Source organism: Nelumbo lutea, chromosome 1, assembly GCF_056320005.1.
Source record: "Nelumbo lutea isolate HS-2025 chromosome 1, American lotus-T2T, whole genome shotgun sequence".
NCBI lineage: Eukaryota > Viridiplantae > Streptophyta > Magnoliopsida > Proteales > Nelumbonaceae > Nelumbo > Nelumbo lutea.
Window position 1 is genome coordinate 138,999,619 of NC_142684.1, and position 16,365 is coordinate 139,015,983.

The 16,365-nt window shown below is 38.8% G+C and overlaps 1 protein-coding gene and 1 long non-coding RNA gene across 2 annotated transcripts; one reads left to right on the plus strand and one right to left on the minus strand.

Annotated features, from left to right (window-relative positions):
- The first annotated feature begins 653 nt into the window (after window positions 1-653).
- Window positions 654-6,087, plus strand: LOC148877899 (uncharacterized). The gene is made up of 2 exons (XM_088946221.1): window positions 654-1,233; window positions 4,126-6,087. Exons 1-2 carry the CDS (start codon window positions 1,051-1,053, stop codon window positions 5,887-5,889), a joined length of 1,947 nt encoding a protein of 648 aa, XP_088802347.1. The 5' UTR covers window positions 654-1,050; the 3' UTR covers window positions 5,890-6,087.
- A 550-nt stretch (window positions 6,088-6,637) lies between these two features.
- On the minus strand, window positions 6,638-12,514 carry LOC148877900 (uncharacterized). The gene is made up of 4 exons (XR_016099526.1): window positions 12,229-12,514; window positions 11,090-11,160; window positions 7,638-7,724; window positions 6,638-6,847 (listed from the first exon to the last, which is right to left on the minus strand). It is a non-coding gene; the product is annotated as an uncharacterized LOC148877900 (long non-coding RNA).
- Between the last annotated feature and the right edge of the window lie 3,851 nt (window positions 12,515-16,365).

Genomic DNA, 16,365 nt, shown 5'->3' on the forward strand with positions numbered 1-16,365 from the left:
TTTAGTATGCAAATATATACAAAATATAAGGTTTTACACTCTACAAATTTGTATTTATACTCCTTCCAAACTGAGCCTTAGGGACCAAAACGGAGTTGGAGATGGCTGATGGTATATATGCATGGAAATTATATTATATAAAAATTTCACAGATAAATTGTTCTGTCATCAGAAACATTCCAAGGAAGGTGCACAAACAATGCCATCTCTCTAAACCTCTAACCCAGGTGATGGTGTGCATGGTAAATTATGGTGTGTGAGAGAGAGAGAGGGAGGTGAAGCTTGGTTGCTTGGTGAGGTGCTGGAGTGCATTATACGTTTGAAGAGGAAGAACACAAGTGGAGAGAACACTCTGAAAACGAGCATGCTTTTGACCTCAGAGTCTCAGACTACCTTCTGCCTTAATCAATGCAAAAAGACAGCGCACTCTTGACTCTCCCTCTCCTCGAGACTTTGTCTAGAGAGACCAACTTCCCTATATATATTCTTTTTCTCTGCTTACTATTACTCTATTGCTTGAAATAATATATAAACAAAAGTAATCTTACACTCTTACGTTTACTCAGAAGTCAGGAGTCTATGGATCTAACTAAGATTTGGCTTCTAATTTCTTTCGAATATAAAAGAACTGCATGTCCATGCCTATGGCTATCGAGCTTGTTCTTGATACTGCACTCATCGATCTGTCTGTCATTTGGAGAAGATATCAAGGGCATTGTAGTAACTGTGATTGGGTTGGTGGGAAGTGTGGGAATCAGCGCCTGACACAATTCCCATGCTTCTTCCACCTTGCGACTTCCGTTTCTACGTGAGATGCTCGCTACCCTTGTGTGAACCGTCTGTGAGGGGAGAGAGAGAGAGAGAGAGAGAGAGAGGCAAATTAAGCAACTTCCTCAGCAGGGTTCTTTAGATTTGAAGCAAATAGGAGCTGCGATATATTATAAAAACCAAACAGGGAGGCCGGTCGGAGGAACAGAGAGACCCTGTTGCTTCTCTCTCTTTACTTAGAGATATCCATTTCCTGGAGACTTGAGAGAGAGAGAGAGAAGGATGGCGGCAAAAGGGAACTGGAGTAGCAACAGAGGGAGGCCATATGCGATGATGCTGCTTTTAGCGTTTGGGGCAGCAGCGTTGGGTGTAATGGTGCTCCACAAGCTTAGGGAGAGGCGCATTTTCAACCTTGTTGTTCAGGACAAGGACCGCCAGATCATGTCCCTTCACCTCCTCTTGCAGGTATATATGATCTCTCTCTCTCTCTCTCTCTCTCTCTCTCTCGCATGTGTTACAGGTTCTTATGAAACTTATCAAACCGTGATCTGTCTGAATCCATCACATCCTCCACCACCGGAAAGAGCCTGTTGTGTTGGTCTCTTTCGCATTCAAAAGAAAAACTAGTCTTTTAATTTTGACGTTGGTTATGATCCGAGTATAGTAAGTCAGCTAGTAATTCCTCCAAATTGGTGATCTGATGCCACTTCAAACCCCAAAGAATTTGGAACTAAAAAAGAGAGAAGAGGGAAATTTCTATCCAACTGCTCTTTGATGTTATTTGACGGTTGTCAATGTGGGAAGCATGGTCATAGAGTCGATCAGATGGGTGGCCTTGTCTCTTGTCAACCTCCTTTTTCCGTGGAGATCAGACTCAAAATTTTCCATAACTTCGTTAACACCCCATCATGCAATGGAACATATCATGGATTTCGGGTTGTGGATGACATCTTTCTCTGTATCATTAAGCAGAGGCCAGACCCTCTTCAGACTTCAGGGGTTTCTTTTGAAATGTAGTTTCTTTGGTTGTTGTTTCTCCACTATTACTTTCAATTCTTCCTCCTCTAAAAAAAAAAAAAAAAAAAAAATCACTCAGGTCTCAGCAGTAAATACACCCACGTGATGTTTCTAAACTAAACAAAGGGATTTCACGTGCCACCCACGTGACTACTATGACTCAATTCTCTCAAAACCTGTGGGACATGAAGTTCGGTTGTTTACAGTATGCGCTTACAGGGTCTGGATCTGGCCAGTAATGGTCAAGGCATAAACCCACATAGCATGACTAATTCTGTGTTTGGCTGTGTGAAAGGAAACTGGTGAAATTCTCTCTCCCTTTTTCTTGTTTAATTCCAAGAAAAATTACATCCAATCAATAGACTTGGACCACACCAAAGTTTTTCAATCACCCCCCATCTCTCCAGTCTTTTTTTGTCTTGCATAGAATTGAAGTTATATCACTATCCCAACTATCAAGCTACATGGTTTTCTGTATCTAACTACCTGTTGCATTTGAAAAAGCCAAGTGCTGCTGGCATAGTGACTATCATCACCATCATAAGCATCTGTACCCTTTTCTCAGCTATTATAGACAAAGCGTAGGTATTACATTTCACTAATCAACTCAGCTTGATCACATACATCCTTCACTGCTGAAAATGTTCTCAAATATATTCACATTACAATATGCACACTATGCTGAATAGTCCTCTGAACTTTTATCTCTCTAATTATCAATCTGAGATCCATATCTCACCTAGAATATGATGATGTTGTTTCTTGATTGCTCACCATTTTGTCCATAAATTAAGTTTATCTTATACCCATTGCATAAAGTTTAAACTTCAATTAGTCTATGTTGAAATTGTTGATCATATGGTACAACTTGTTGTAAGAACATGGGGAAGTATGGTTCAGTATTTTCTTTTTTTCTCTGTTCTTTTTGTTTTTGGTGAGGGAAAGGTATAACTTTCTTAACATCTCAAAAGACCTCCTGAACTGCTCCTCATGTCAATGTCCTTGCTCCATGTATCAACACTACCAGACTCTAGTTGATGTCTCAAATCTTTTGTAATATTTTGGAATCTATCTCTAGGACCCTATGTTTATGCATGAGTTTTCAGAGGACTTGCATTAAGATTACACATCTTGATGCTAGCTTCCACCTTGCCTTTGACTTGCTGACACTATAATGTTACATATATGATATTTATAAAGCTTAAAGTAATCATTAATAATATGATCTGTAAATGATGCAAATGTTTTTGTTCGATTGTTAAAAATGATTTAAAGACTTAGAATATGGTAGAAAACATGGCTTTTGACAAAGCACAATGGTAGGATAGGATTCATGTAGCCAACCCCAAATAGTTAGGATCAAGGTTGAATTGAGTGGTTTTTGTTCAATTGTACTGCAAAAATCTATCCATTTTTGTTTTCAAAAGAGGATAAGAATGTTAAAGATGTCTGTCATCCTTTCATTTGTCTAATTTCACTCACCTTCACAATTGATTCTGTGACCTAAAACATGTAGTGGGTAAAAGACCTTGTGTGTGCTTATTCACATATTGTGTTCAAACAATGAAAAACATGGTAACCTTTTTTGGAACTAAATTGTGATGCAATGGAAACTGTTTGAAGCTTGTGTGCAGTCCAACAGTAGATGTACATCAAAACTAGATCATCATGGCGTGGAATTTGAATTTTTAGAAGGAAATGGGTGCCATCAAGTATGACACAGAACCAGATTGTTGATAAGTGCTTCTATTTTTTACCTTTCTTCTATTATGGGTAGAGTGCAGAGTTGAAAAATATTAGTAATAGAAATAATTAAAGATGATATCTCAGCTTTACATGAACTTCTAGCCATTTCACAACATTCAGTGGCACTCTATGATGGTATCAAACAGCAATAGCAGCTGTTAAGATCAGGAATGACAACACAAGAAAAAGAAATAATTAAAAATCGTGTTTCAACTTTACATGAATTTCTAGCCATTTCACAACAACCAATGGCACTCTAATGGAAATATCAAATAGCAATTATCACTTCTTCATATCAAGAGTGATAGCATCCCCTTGCCAAAGAAGAAGAGAGAAAGAGAAAGAAAAACCTTATATGACATCCCATTTAACAGATCCATAATTGAAAAAAAAAAACTGCATAATCATTTACTCTTCTAAATTATTAAGCTGGACTCAAAACATTGTAATTTTAACATCAGATATGTAGATGAATTTCCATGTTGAACAGTTTCTACCAATGGAACAACTATTTTTCTCTCATTTATGATTGGTTTATATGGACATAGTATAGATAGGTTTTAAGCAATGATTCTAGTTGTTCTCATTTTACAGAAGGAAAGAGATTCCACAAAGGAAGTAAAAAGGAAAAATGAAGAGATGACAGCAAAATTATACTCCCTTGCAAGCCAAAAGATAGAGCTGAGTAACAGGATCATTGAGATGGAATCCATGTCAGATTCCCTTAAAGAGGAACAGAGAATCCTGGAGTCAGCACTCGAGGAGAAGCAGAATGAGATTAAAATATTAAGAGAGAAGGAGATGGATTCAACCAAGGCAATCTCTCAAGTAACAGCTCTAACACAACTCTTACAGCAGAAAGAATATGAAATTGAGGAAATGAAGCACCACCTCAAAAGCACTGCTCATATCTGGTCACCAAGTATTGATGATCCATCAAATCCACCTACAAATCTAACTGCAACAAGGAATATAGTCAGTGAAGTTGAAAATAAGGTGGATAAGAAGAAAGTGGATGGTGCCATTGCTAAAGAGGGGGGACTTCAAGAATCTAAGAATGCCAAAGATGGCCAGAATCTAACAATGCACGAAGGAAGGATTGAAAATGGAAAAGATGATATAGGGCAGACAGAAATTCTGAGAGAAGGCTTGTTGCAGAAATTGGAAAATAATATGGATGGTGAAAGTTCTGAAGAACAAGGTGAAAATGGTAAAAGGATTTCAGATAAGAGTCGAGGAATGGGAGAAAATAAAGATGAGAAGTTTGAGAAGCCTAGAGGTTTTCAAGATGGTGAAGTTTCCAGAGTGGCAAGTACAATGAATAACAGAACTAATGACGGAAACTCTCATGATTCTCAAGTCTCGGAAACTAAAAATGAATATGGTGATTCAAAAGTAATGGACAGTAAAGAACATGGCACCATCAGAGATGAACAGCCCAAAAGACTCCACTATGGAAAAGGTCGGGATCCTGATGTGGTTGCTAATGATGGGATAAAGTTAGAAATGGCCAGTGGCTCTCAAAATGGTGACGGTTCTAGCATGAGAGGAATACATGGTTCCAGAAGTAAGATGAAGGGTAAGAGATGGAGAATGGTTTCTGAAAACAGGGAATTGAAGAAGAATCCGTTGGATGGTATTGGTATGGACTTACGGTCTAGAACCTCTGATAAAGATGAAGCGAAAACAGGCAAAAAGAGACAGATGTCAGAAATTGGGAAGTTGGAAAGGTTTATGAGCTACCAAGTTGATAAAAAAGGCCTGAATACGAGAGATGAACATGCTCATGGAGATACAGTTGCGAATGAAGAACAGGGAAATGGGCAACTGGAAATGATTGAAAAGTCTAAAACTGTTGAAATAAGAACGAATGACGATAACCAAATAAGATTGGAGGGTAAAGAGGAGAAAGAACTTCCAAATAGAGGAAGATCAGAGATGCCCAAGAATTCCATAGGTCGAAGTTTTCAACATGCTGAACATTTGATGGTCGATGATACAAGTGCCAGTACAGTTCATCAAGAGGGGAGGAATGGCGGAGTTATTTCTAAAAATGAGAAATTGGGAAAGCCACAGAGCTCTCTTTATGGAGAAGGGTTAATCAGAAATGTCATTGATGAGGCTGAAGGACGTGCTGTAAACGTCTTTGAACAGCCAGTGGACCAAGAAGCAGGTAGTATTCGAAGGCAAGGCATGATGACAACTACAACCAACAGCAGAGAAAGTTCAGAGAAAGCCACTGGATATGAAGAGCAAACAACTCTGGAGGTTGCCCATATTGGTGAACAAGAAGAAGCAAATGATATTGAAGCTGATGAGGAGGCAAATGGAGGGAAGGATGGCGAGACTGAATTCTAGATGACAACCACGGGTTTTCCTACCAAGCTGTAATGTTTTCACACTTCGTAGGAAGATTTTACTTATTTAGGCAGAAAGAAAATTTTCACTTACATGAGTCAGTTTGACAATCGCTGATGTGGCTGAATTGAACGACTTATAGCCTTGTGTTTTTAGTGATCAAATAATAAAATATTTGCAGGAATAGTAAGCAACCAATCTCGTATCCAACAAAAAAAGAAAAAATAATCACAGCTTTCATCCATTTAAGAGCTTGCAGTCTCCCTAGTAATTTATGAACTGAAAGACGAAGCAAAGAGTCATCCAGTAACAGTAATCAGTATAGGCTGTATAGCAGCTTCAGCTGTTAAAAAGCGGCCCAACTTTAGTGAGGATCGTTTATGTTGGCAAAACAGTTGACTTTGGGTAAATAATTTGACCTCCCAAACACAAACAACCTTCCTACCACAGTTTTTTACTTCCATTTTACCTCACAAACAAAGAAAACAAAGCCAAACCCGATCCTCCCGGTTTTCTATCTGATACACAATAATACATTACAAGTGAAAAACTGAAAACACGTCAATGGTTTCGACTTTCGACTGAAGGCTGCTCAATCCCTCGATCACACACTGTGTCTCGACTCTCGATATGGGAAGAACCAGCGAAGATAGACGCCAGATGCTTGGCTTTATTACCAACTACCAAGATAAAACACCGAGATGTGCATTGGGGTGCTGAGCTCGACTAACCAATTTGATTAAAGAAATGAAATGAAAAAGGCCCTCGGCATTTTAACGCCAAATCACTCATCAAAGTCATGTACACAGAGAACTGCTGATACAGAGAAAGCAAAAAAAAAAAAACACATCTCCCTAAATGAAGTCCTTGCACATACTTTATTTCCAGCTGCAATTCGAGATGATAAAACCAGCTTAAGAGTTGTCCTTCACTCCTAGTGTGTTGCTTCTGCGGGTTTCTGCACCGAGATTAAAATTAAATCAATTAGTTTATAAAAAGAAAATTTCATGCAATTTCATCAGTTTATGAGTAGTAACAGTTGTGTAATGGTGGAGCTGGCGCAGAGAATGTTGTGGGTGCCCTCCAAGGGTGGAAAGGAAACATCAGATAAGGAACTGCATCATTTTGTGTAAAGCTCAGGATGGGATTTAGTCATGTAGGTATATAGACCAGCAGTACTAATGCACGTAAAGCTATAGCTAAGCTGTTCCAGCAGGAACTACCACTAGACCTCCACCATGGCAGGGAACTACGGATCTTCGGGTTCCTTGATAAACTATCTAATTACATATGAATAAAAAACTTCTTAACAATATTTCTTTTTTTTTTGATAAATTCTTAGAAATATTTCTTATTTGTAAAGAACAAAAAAAGAACACTATCCTCGCTATTACAATTGCCCTATGTCACACCTGGGCACTCGTATAGACCATTCAGTATTATAATTTCCCTACTCTTGCACAAAATGAAGCAGTGAAGAATCTATTTACCAGGATTGAAATCTAATTATAATCACAAAGAATTTTATTATAAATAAATAATCACAAAGAATTTTTTTAACAACAATTATTTAGATAATTATACAATTAAAGGAAATTCCTTTCAAATGATCAATCTATTCAATCAGATCTTGATCACATTGCTATGAATATCACTGAGTAAGATGATCATGCAAATCATAAACCCTAAATTGCTGCTATTCTTAAGCTATAGTCATAAAAGATAATGTCAGAACGATTTAGAGCTACCTCTTCCTTGTCCTTCTTGCCTCCATTAAAGAACTTGTAACCTCCGTAGAAAAGTAAACCCCATCCAGATAAAGAGACAATCACAAACTGCAAGAATTTTGAGTTGAAGTTTAAGATATAAATCTTCATTCAGATCACTAATTGGAGATTCAGAAAACCTTACAAGCTGACAAGATCCTAAACATACAGGAAATAATGCTTGTCTTAATTCTCTTTTCCTTGTAAAAGTGACGGAGCCCACAACAATATCTTTGCATTTTGACAAGGCTTACATACACTTTTAAACATGAATTGAATCTTGTAAGGGTATCCAAGCAATGCCCAAACAACAATTCATTTAAAAGGTGAATTTCCTTTTTTGAAGCATGCATTTTCAAGAGGAAAACATTGGCTTAGAGAAAGATCACAAAATTGACTGAGCCAAAACATAACTGCAACATAACAGCTATTTAAAGTTTCAAGGGATAACTCTTGCCTTGGAAAACAATCATTTCAGATGCCAATGGTTCAGAGGTTACTCTGTTTCAAATTAAGAAATGCCAATAAATATCGCAAAGGTGCATGGTTGGTAAGGCCTCCTGCTGGTTGCAGTGGAGACTTGGGATCAAATCCCGCCCGCACCTGGGGTTGGAAGGGTTATGGGTCGGGGGATGGGCTACCCCCATTGTGTAGCCCTTCAAAAAGAATTAAAAAAAAAATGCCAATAAATATCATGAGGTTACTCTGTTTCAAATTCTAAGTGTATCAGCTTGATATGGTTCATTATGTTCAATAGTAAGAAACAAAAGGAAATGTTTGTTAAATTACATAAAGTGAAAACATGATAAAAAAAAACAAGGTCCTCTCTAAAACTCCAAGTACTAGTCTAAAGAATGTATCTAACAAAGGTGCCAGCTAACTTGCTGGTTGTTGCAGAGACCTGGGATTGAGTCCTTTCTTCACCAGTGTCGGGAGCCAGGGGTTTTGGGGATGGCTACTCCCTGTTGTGTAGCCAATTTTCCAACCCAGAAAAAGCATCTATCTTGATTTAAAGAAGTCAAACAGTCATGCATTTACATGGATTCACAAAAAATATGACACTAGAACAGTCATGCACACCAACCAGGTTGGTAGAATTGCCAGTTCAACTCAGTCAAAATGCCATATTATTCCAGGCAGCTTGCTTGGTGATGGTTTCCAAAATCAAAACTAAATAATAAAAAAACCTATTGTTTAGCAAAAATGGGACAAAAATAGTCATGTATTTGAATGGATTCATAAAAGTAGAAATTAAGAACCAGCTTTTCCAAACTTGAAGTGCAAGCCAACCAAATTGGTCACACTGCTCCAGCCAGCTCAGTGATGGTCTCTGAAACTATAATTAAATAATAAAAGGCCTACTGTTTTCCCAGTTCTACAATTCAACCATCTGTGTTGATTACGTTGTTTTAACCATTAATTTTTCTCAATTAAATCCACGTCTAATATATCCAAGTCTAAGATTGGAACAGACCTCTTGATGTCTAGGCTCCCAGGTCATCCAGTCTGACCATTCAATCAGGTCCTGGATTTAAGAAAGTTTGAAAGTTACAGGAAATGGCATCCAGGTAGTATATTTAGATAATACCTGTGTTTTTTTATCTGATACATAGATATACCTGTATTACTGGGTACATGGAGCAGGTGGCAAGGTGTTCATGCAATGGAAACATGCCATGCCATGTCAAAGTGCCAACAGCCCAACAACTCTAGATATCCAAGGTTGCCTGCTCCACTAAGTCATGTGGCTAGTATGCAGTTTTCTGTAGATATTTTTTAAGTAAATTATCAAATTATAGATGTTATAGTTTAGAATTACCCCAAGCCTCTATTAACCCAAATTTCAAAAGACATGGTACCACTTAGGGTAGAAAATAGAAATGCATCACCTAAGAAATTGGCCTAGTCCACTGATCTAGAAGGCTTTAATGTCACTTAAGAGAAGTAACAATAGCCCAATTTTGGAAGAGGCATGGCTGACCAAAGTGGATTAGTCTACTTGACACTCCCTAGCCCAACTAAGCTAGAAAATGATTAATCCATCTAAGACAAGTCAAAAGGAATGACCACAGCCAGCTACGGGGAAGGTCTGCTGTCATCCATGGCATGGGAGGATAGCTTAGCTTTTTTGGTTGTGAATGCGCATTGTCATAAACAAGCCTATGAAGTTGTTTGGAAGGGCAATTTCCTTTGTCTAGCAGCAGAATATACAGACATAGGAATACTGACCTGGAACCAAATTTCCCTTGACCTGGAAAGATGTTAACTCCTAAGGGAGGTAAAGCAATGGCAGAGACCGTAGAACACTCCCTTGACCAGAATGTTGTTTCTCCCCTCTAAGCCCGGTTCCATGCAAGATTTCCTCTCCAACATAGCAAGCAATAAAATATCCTCATCACCCCCTCCCCCCCCCCCATTCAGATTCTCCATAGACCATGTCCTTATCCATCTTGTGCCACATCAATTCCCAGAACCATACATCTAAAATGAACTTTTGAATCCTTTTAGAAAATGAAATATGGAGTTTTAGGATATATATTTTGTCTAGATTTTAAGGAGAAACCAAGTGATTGGCCTGAGGGATCATACAACCATTAAATACAGGTTGACCATCCAATATCTGGGAACATGCTAAGCTCAGTTGGATCAATAGATTTTCCATCCTTACATTAGTGTGCCAAATTCCATCATGCCCCTGATGAAAATAGTATCCTAGATGAGATTCTAGCTCTAAGATCAATAGTTTTATTGCATTTATACACATGACCTTATCAAGTTTTCTGTTTCTGAAAGTGGAAAAAATGTACAATTGTGAGAGTTCATATTAAGTTATATCCAAGACTAGCTAATTGATTGGGACATTAGATCATCCAGACATGAAAGAAAAAGGAGGAAAAAATAGCAACACCAATAGGTCATTTCATACAAACCTATTAATTCATGCTATAAATTTGGCGTTCAAATATAATGAACTTAATCAAAAGAAACAGTTATGAATTCCCTAGAAAGGCCTCAACCATAACACAAAATCTAGACTGAATTTGATTTCCTAGGCCCAAGAGCATTACAATTTGCCTCAGAACTATCAAAGGCAGACACATAAACACCAAGACAAAGTCCCAAGTAACCATGTCATCACCTAAGTACCATCCATGTCGATTTTCCTAATCATTTTGACATCACTAAGCATCTCTGGACTTGGAACACTGGAACTGTGAGAAACAGCATAAGATTAAAACCAAAGAAAATGAACATTTAAAATCTTATACATCCAAATTCCAAGAAATAGGAATGGGGAGAATTCAAAGTTCATCTGATGTTTTATAACACTTTAAAATTTCGAAACTTGTTAATTGGAAACTAATAAATTAGGTATTATCTTTATAACATAACATACCTTTTAAACACAAAAAAAAAAAAAAAAAATTACTTACATGCTCTTCTTTCCATTTAGATGGGTTCATAGGGTCCTGCCAGAAGTTCACCTTAGGGGGTCCATGATGATCTGCAAAAGAGCCAAACTCACATATCATGATTCATGAATTTAACAAAAGAATCTTTTCCTTTTTTGAAATTGTAAGGCATCAGTGAAATAAGTCAAAAGATATTGTGTCAAAAGATATTGTGATAGTAGACTATGTCAATGAAGTCAATCTTGCAAAAGACAAGAGTTGTCTAGCTAAATGATAAATTTGATAGATGTATATTCCATATACATTGAAGCAGAAATATTTTGTTTATTTAAAAATCATCATTTAATAAAAATAGGATAAGAAAGACATATCAGAAAACTACCACCATTAGAGATACAATGTTCTTTAGAATCATGACCACAAATTTATTATTCCCCCTCTTTGAATGCCAATATATATATATATATATATATATATTACGAACAAAGGGAAAGAGAAAGAATCAAAAGCAAATTATTAATTCCATTATAACTCCATTTAAAATTTATTTAATTTTCTTTCACTCTCTTTTATATCCAAAGTTCCAATAGTGGTATTAAGTTAAGGGTGAGGAACCCTAATTTTTTACATATTGCAGAGTCTGGCATTGATCAAGCTCGCTCTTTTCCGTCACTTCTTATTCACATTGATCAAGAAAGTGAAACCGGATTCTCAACAGACCATATCACAATGGTCATCTAAAGGGTTTCTTTACCAGCATAAATACATTCAATTAACCTGAATATGATGCATATAAGGTATAACATTGTTAAAGACATCATCTCAGATTATTGTGGCATTGGAGGTGCATTAGTACACTCTACAATAGTTCAAAAGGAGAGAAAAGAATGTTCTGTAAATATGTCTATCCGAATTAACCAACTAAATAGCCAACTGTCACCATTTAGAGGTTCTTAACCCAGATAAATAAAATGGGGGAAAAACAAATTTCTTTCGTGGAACAATGCAAACAATAGAAGTGGAGAACCTCTGATTTAAATTTCGTTTTTCCAAATCTAAGAGTGAGATCAAGGTCTATGGAGAAGAAAAAGATGTGAAATAACAAACATCTAAAATTGAGATCAAAACTGATGGGTTACGGAAGAAAATGAGATTCTTACCTCCACCACCTGCAAGACCGCGCCGCTGGATCAACTTAGAGGCTTGGGCAGCCGACGCTGGGGTGGAGAGACGAGTTAGAGACGCTGCTTGACGAGCCGCTGCCGTCCATGCCGCCATCGTTAAGAGGTCGTCGAGGGTTTTCTTTCGATAGTGTAAGATGGAGAGGAGAAAAGAGCGTGTCCCAGACGATGTGAGGACTTTAGATAGAGGAAGGAGAGAGGAGAGGGGCAACAAAAACTAAAACGCCGAGAAGCATTAAATGACATTATTACCCTTCTCTGAATTGACCTGAAAACGAGAAACAATGAATTATGAAGCATCTGGATGGGGCATGGGGGTCTATTTTTCTCCAGTTCTGGATCTGGGCTCAGCATGGGCCTGAGGCAACCCATAATGGTAAAGTCCAACGCTTAGTTCTCTCTTTTCTATTTTTGGTATGGAGTATGGACTAGTGCAATCTTCTTGTAGAATTCAACCATACAAGAGACAACTGGGCTCCATGTAAAACATAAAGATACTTACTTACCAAAGATTGTCAAGTGCCAACCAACCAAAAGACTAATTCGAAAACAAACTGAATTTTCTGCCCACTACTCTCTACCCACACTCTATCCAGCCACACATCGGCATGTTGTATCATGAGATGTAGGACTGTACTGATATCACATCTTGGCCGTGTATTGGAAACATCTCCCGATAATGGCATCATCAAGATTGGTATTATTATGGGGAGATGTTTCCAATACACGGGTGGGGATGTTCTGTGGGACATTGTGGAGCAATCCCTTGTGGGGCGGAGATGTGAACTCGGTTGTAATGTGGGTACGGCACGAGTAGAGAATGCAAGTAGGAAACCTGGGTTCATTCCAAAAATGCCATGTTTGGTTTGAAAGAAAAGGTAGGGAAAGGAAAGGGATTCCTATATTTTCATTCAAACCAAACACAGCCTATCATAAAACACAAAAGGGCAACAGTAACGGCTTCTCTCTCCTTCTCTTTCTCTCTCGGACCAGTTGGAGCCAATGGCCAGTAGCTGAGATGGTCACTTGACTTGCTCCAGTTATGGAGAGGAGGGATTTTATTTTTTGGCATGGTTTTCAAAACCAAGCCGGATCGGACGGTCAGACTGGAAAAAATCGGGAACCGGTTCCATCTTCCCCAAAAATCGGACTTCCCCCAAAACCGTTTATTTTGGTCAATGAACTGTTGATCCGGGTAGTTAACCGTTTGAACGGTTTTGACCATTTTTTATATATTGATTTTTTTTGAATTTTTTATTTTCTTATCAGAATGGACCGAGCATTCAATTCGAGCAGTCGGACCTTTCAACCCGATAATCGGACCCCTGACCTGTTTGGTCATCGGGTCAGTTTTAAAAACCATGTTTTTTGGTAAATTGGAGACAAGGGATCAAACATTCATAGTTGCAAGCGCCTAAAGATAAGGTTGGTGGACCTCATGTGCACCCTTCTCTACCCCCACTCCCTTGATCCCTTGCAATGTAATACATAATGAGTAATATGAAAAACTTCCAAACTGAGCCTTAAGCCTTTAAGAGTTGAAATAGAAAATGATGAGGCACAAAATATGCCCACCAATAGATGAGGCAAAGAATCTGTTCACTCCCTCATATCTAATGAGATGGCTCAGACCGGGTCCAATCTACAATGAGCCGAGCTATTTGTGTCGAGCTGTGAAGCCGAGTTGAGGATCCAAACTGAGATCTAGAGAAGAGAAAGAGAAGTTTGAAGGGATGAGAGATCCATCATATGGATGGCCGAACCCTGCAGGAAGGTTGGGCGAAATTTCAAAATTTTCTCTCTCTCTCCCATGTGGGAATCACATTCCTTATTTTAAAAAGCTACATTTTCAAGGATCAATCTTGAACCTAAACTAGACCAGATCGGAAACCAAAAGGGAGTGGAGGGATATACCTGATACGAAGTAGTAATAACCTTCAATGAAGGTGTTCACGCCCAAAGAAAAATCCAAAGACTACTTCCACCGAAAATGACACGGTGCAGGATGAAGCAAAATCAACAGGATGGTTCTTCACCCGATCCTCATAGTTCCCATTTACCTGGTTTACGACTAGCTATGAATCGTTGCATATGGCTATGTGTTAGGCTCCTACTTCCTTCTCTAATACCAATCCTGCTAGCAGGGCCTCATATTCAACTTCATTGTTTGATGCTCGGAATAAAAACCGAAGCGCATATTCTAGCTTTGTTCCACAAGGTCCATATAGTATTAATCCAACTCCACTTTTGCCCCAATGAGTCGAGTCGTCTACATGAAGAATCCATGGCTCCTCGTCCCAGCTCACTATCTCGCGAGGTGGGGGCACCATGTTGGATAAAACTTCTATTGCTAGCACCATCTGCCCTGGCGATGGCGAGTTGAAGGTATACTCGGCAATGGAATCTGCCAGGACTTGTGCTTTAATTGCTGTGCATAACTGATAACTCTGTATTTTGATGCCTTAATAGGCATCATTTTAGGGTTACTTAGGCCTTAGAATAGTCAAAATGTGCCATTTTCCCAGTTAAATTCAATATTGTGACCTCTGAGGGTCCCTGTGCAAATCTTGGAAAAAACTGGGAAAGTTTCAGGGCTGAAATGCAATTTTTTGGAAGCTGGTGTGAATTCCAGCTAAGAGAGAGGGTGTTTCTATGAAAAACCGAGCACAAGTGAGCACCTCCTATCTTCTAAAACCAGAATGGCACCCCTCCTAATGTATTAGCATACTCCCCTCTCCTCAGCAAACCCTAGGGCTTCACCTAACTTCTAATCCTCACCATTCAGCCTTTACCCACTAGATCTCAACCCTCTATTTCACTCTCTATCTCATCCATTCACTCTAGGGCACCACCCACTCTTTTTAATCTCCACCTTTCAGCCCTAGGCGCCTAAATCTCCACCATCCAATCTTAGGAGCCCAAATCTCAGCCATACATAATATTGGGCGCCCTCTCCTTCTCTTCTCAGCCTTAGGATCACCTTAGAATAATCTTAACCCTTCATTCTCAACCCTAGGGCACCCATATTTCTACAAAAACCCAATTTCCACCCCCTCTTTCTCTCTAATCCCAGTTTTATCCACCATTCTCTATAAAAAGGACCCCAGGGGCCTTGGAGAAGGGGTTGGTCGATTTACCCAGTTCATAAGGCTAAGGTTTCTTGAGGAGTTCAAGGGTTGTAAAAGAGAAGGATGTCGAGATTTTGTCAGGAGGGGTTCCTACAAGCAGTCCAGTCAATCTGCAACTACTGCCACTGGATTTGATTAACCATCCTTTCAACCTAACGAAGTGGGAGGTTTTTGGAAGACTCGTATGAGATAAAGAAAGTTAATGAAGAAGAGCAGGAGCTAGAAGACCATAAGTTGGGGGGCAGGGGGAAGAAAAAGGAAAGGGGAACTTAGAAGAAGAACCTATAGTGAACCCACCTATAGTTCCCTTTCCAACTGCACTCACAATTAGGCCGTTGCGAAAGACGAAAGGGACTCGCAATGAGGAGATTAGGGAGTTATTCAAGCAAGTCCATATTAACATCCCTTTCCTCAATGCTATCCAACATGTCTTGGCCTATGCCAAGTTCTTGAAAAAGTTGTGCACTCAAAAGAGGGAGCCACGATCGGCCCCACAAAAAGCGATGCTCTCGGCAGATGTTAGTGTGATTCTCCTAAACTAACTTTCCCAAAAAATGAAAGATCCCGGTGCTCCTCTCATAAGGTGTGTCATCTCTGGAATTACTTTCAATCGGGCCCTATTGGATCTTGGGGCTAGTGTAAATTTGTTTCCCTCTATTATTTATGAAAGGTTCGGGATCGACGAGTTAAAACCAACCCCGGTAATTCTACAACTCATTGATCGGCCAATCAAGACTCCTCAAGGTGTTATTGAGGGCGTCATTGTCAGGGTAGAGGATTGTTACTTCCCAATGGATTTTATCATCCTAGACATGACCCCAACTGAAGAATATTGAATTTTGTAGAAATTGGTAGCAAGTGATAGGAGTTAAATTGGTCATGTTTGAATGTTGTCAAAACCGTTTAGAATTTGAAAATACTCTCAAGTTTGCCCCTGTCAAAATAAGAAGAGAAAGATTGAGAAATTAGACGCAAAGTTCTTCAAATT

Excerpts from the sequence above, each read along its gene's own strand:
- LOC148877899 (XM_088946221.1), top strand. The coding sequence starts at position 1,051 with ATGGCGGCAAAAGGGAACTGGAGTAGCAACAGAGGGAGGCCATATGCG. Across the intron at positions 1,234-4,125 it reads CCCTTCACCTCCTCTTGCAG|AAGGAAAGAGATTCCACAAA; the intron begins GTATATATGATC and ends CTCATTTTACAG.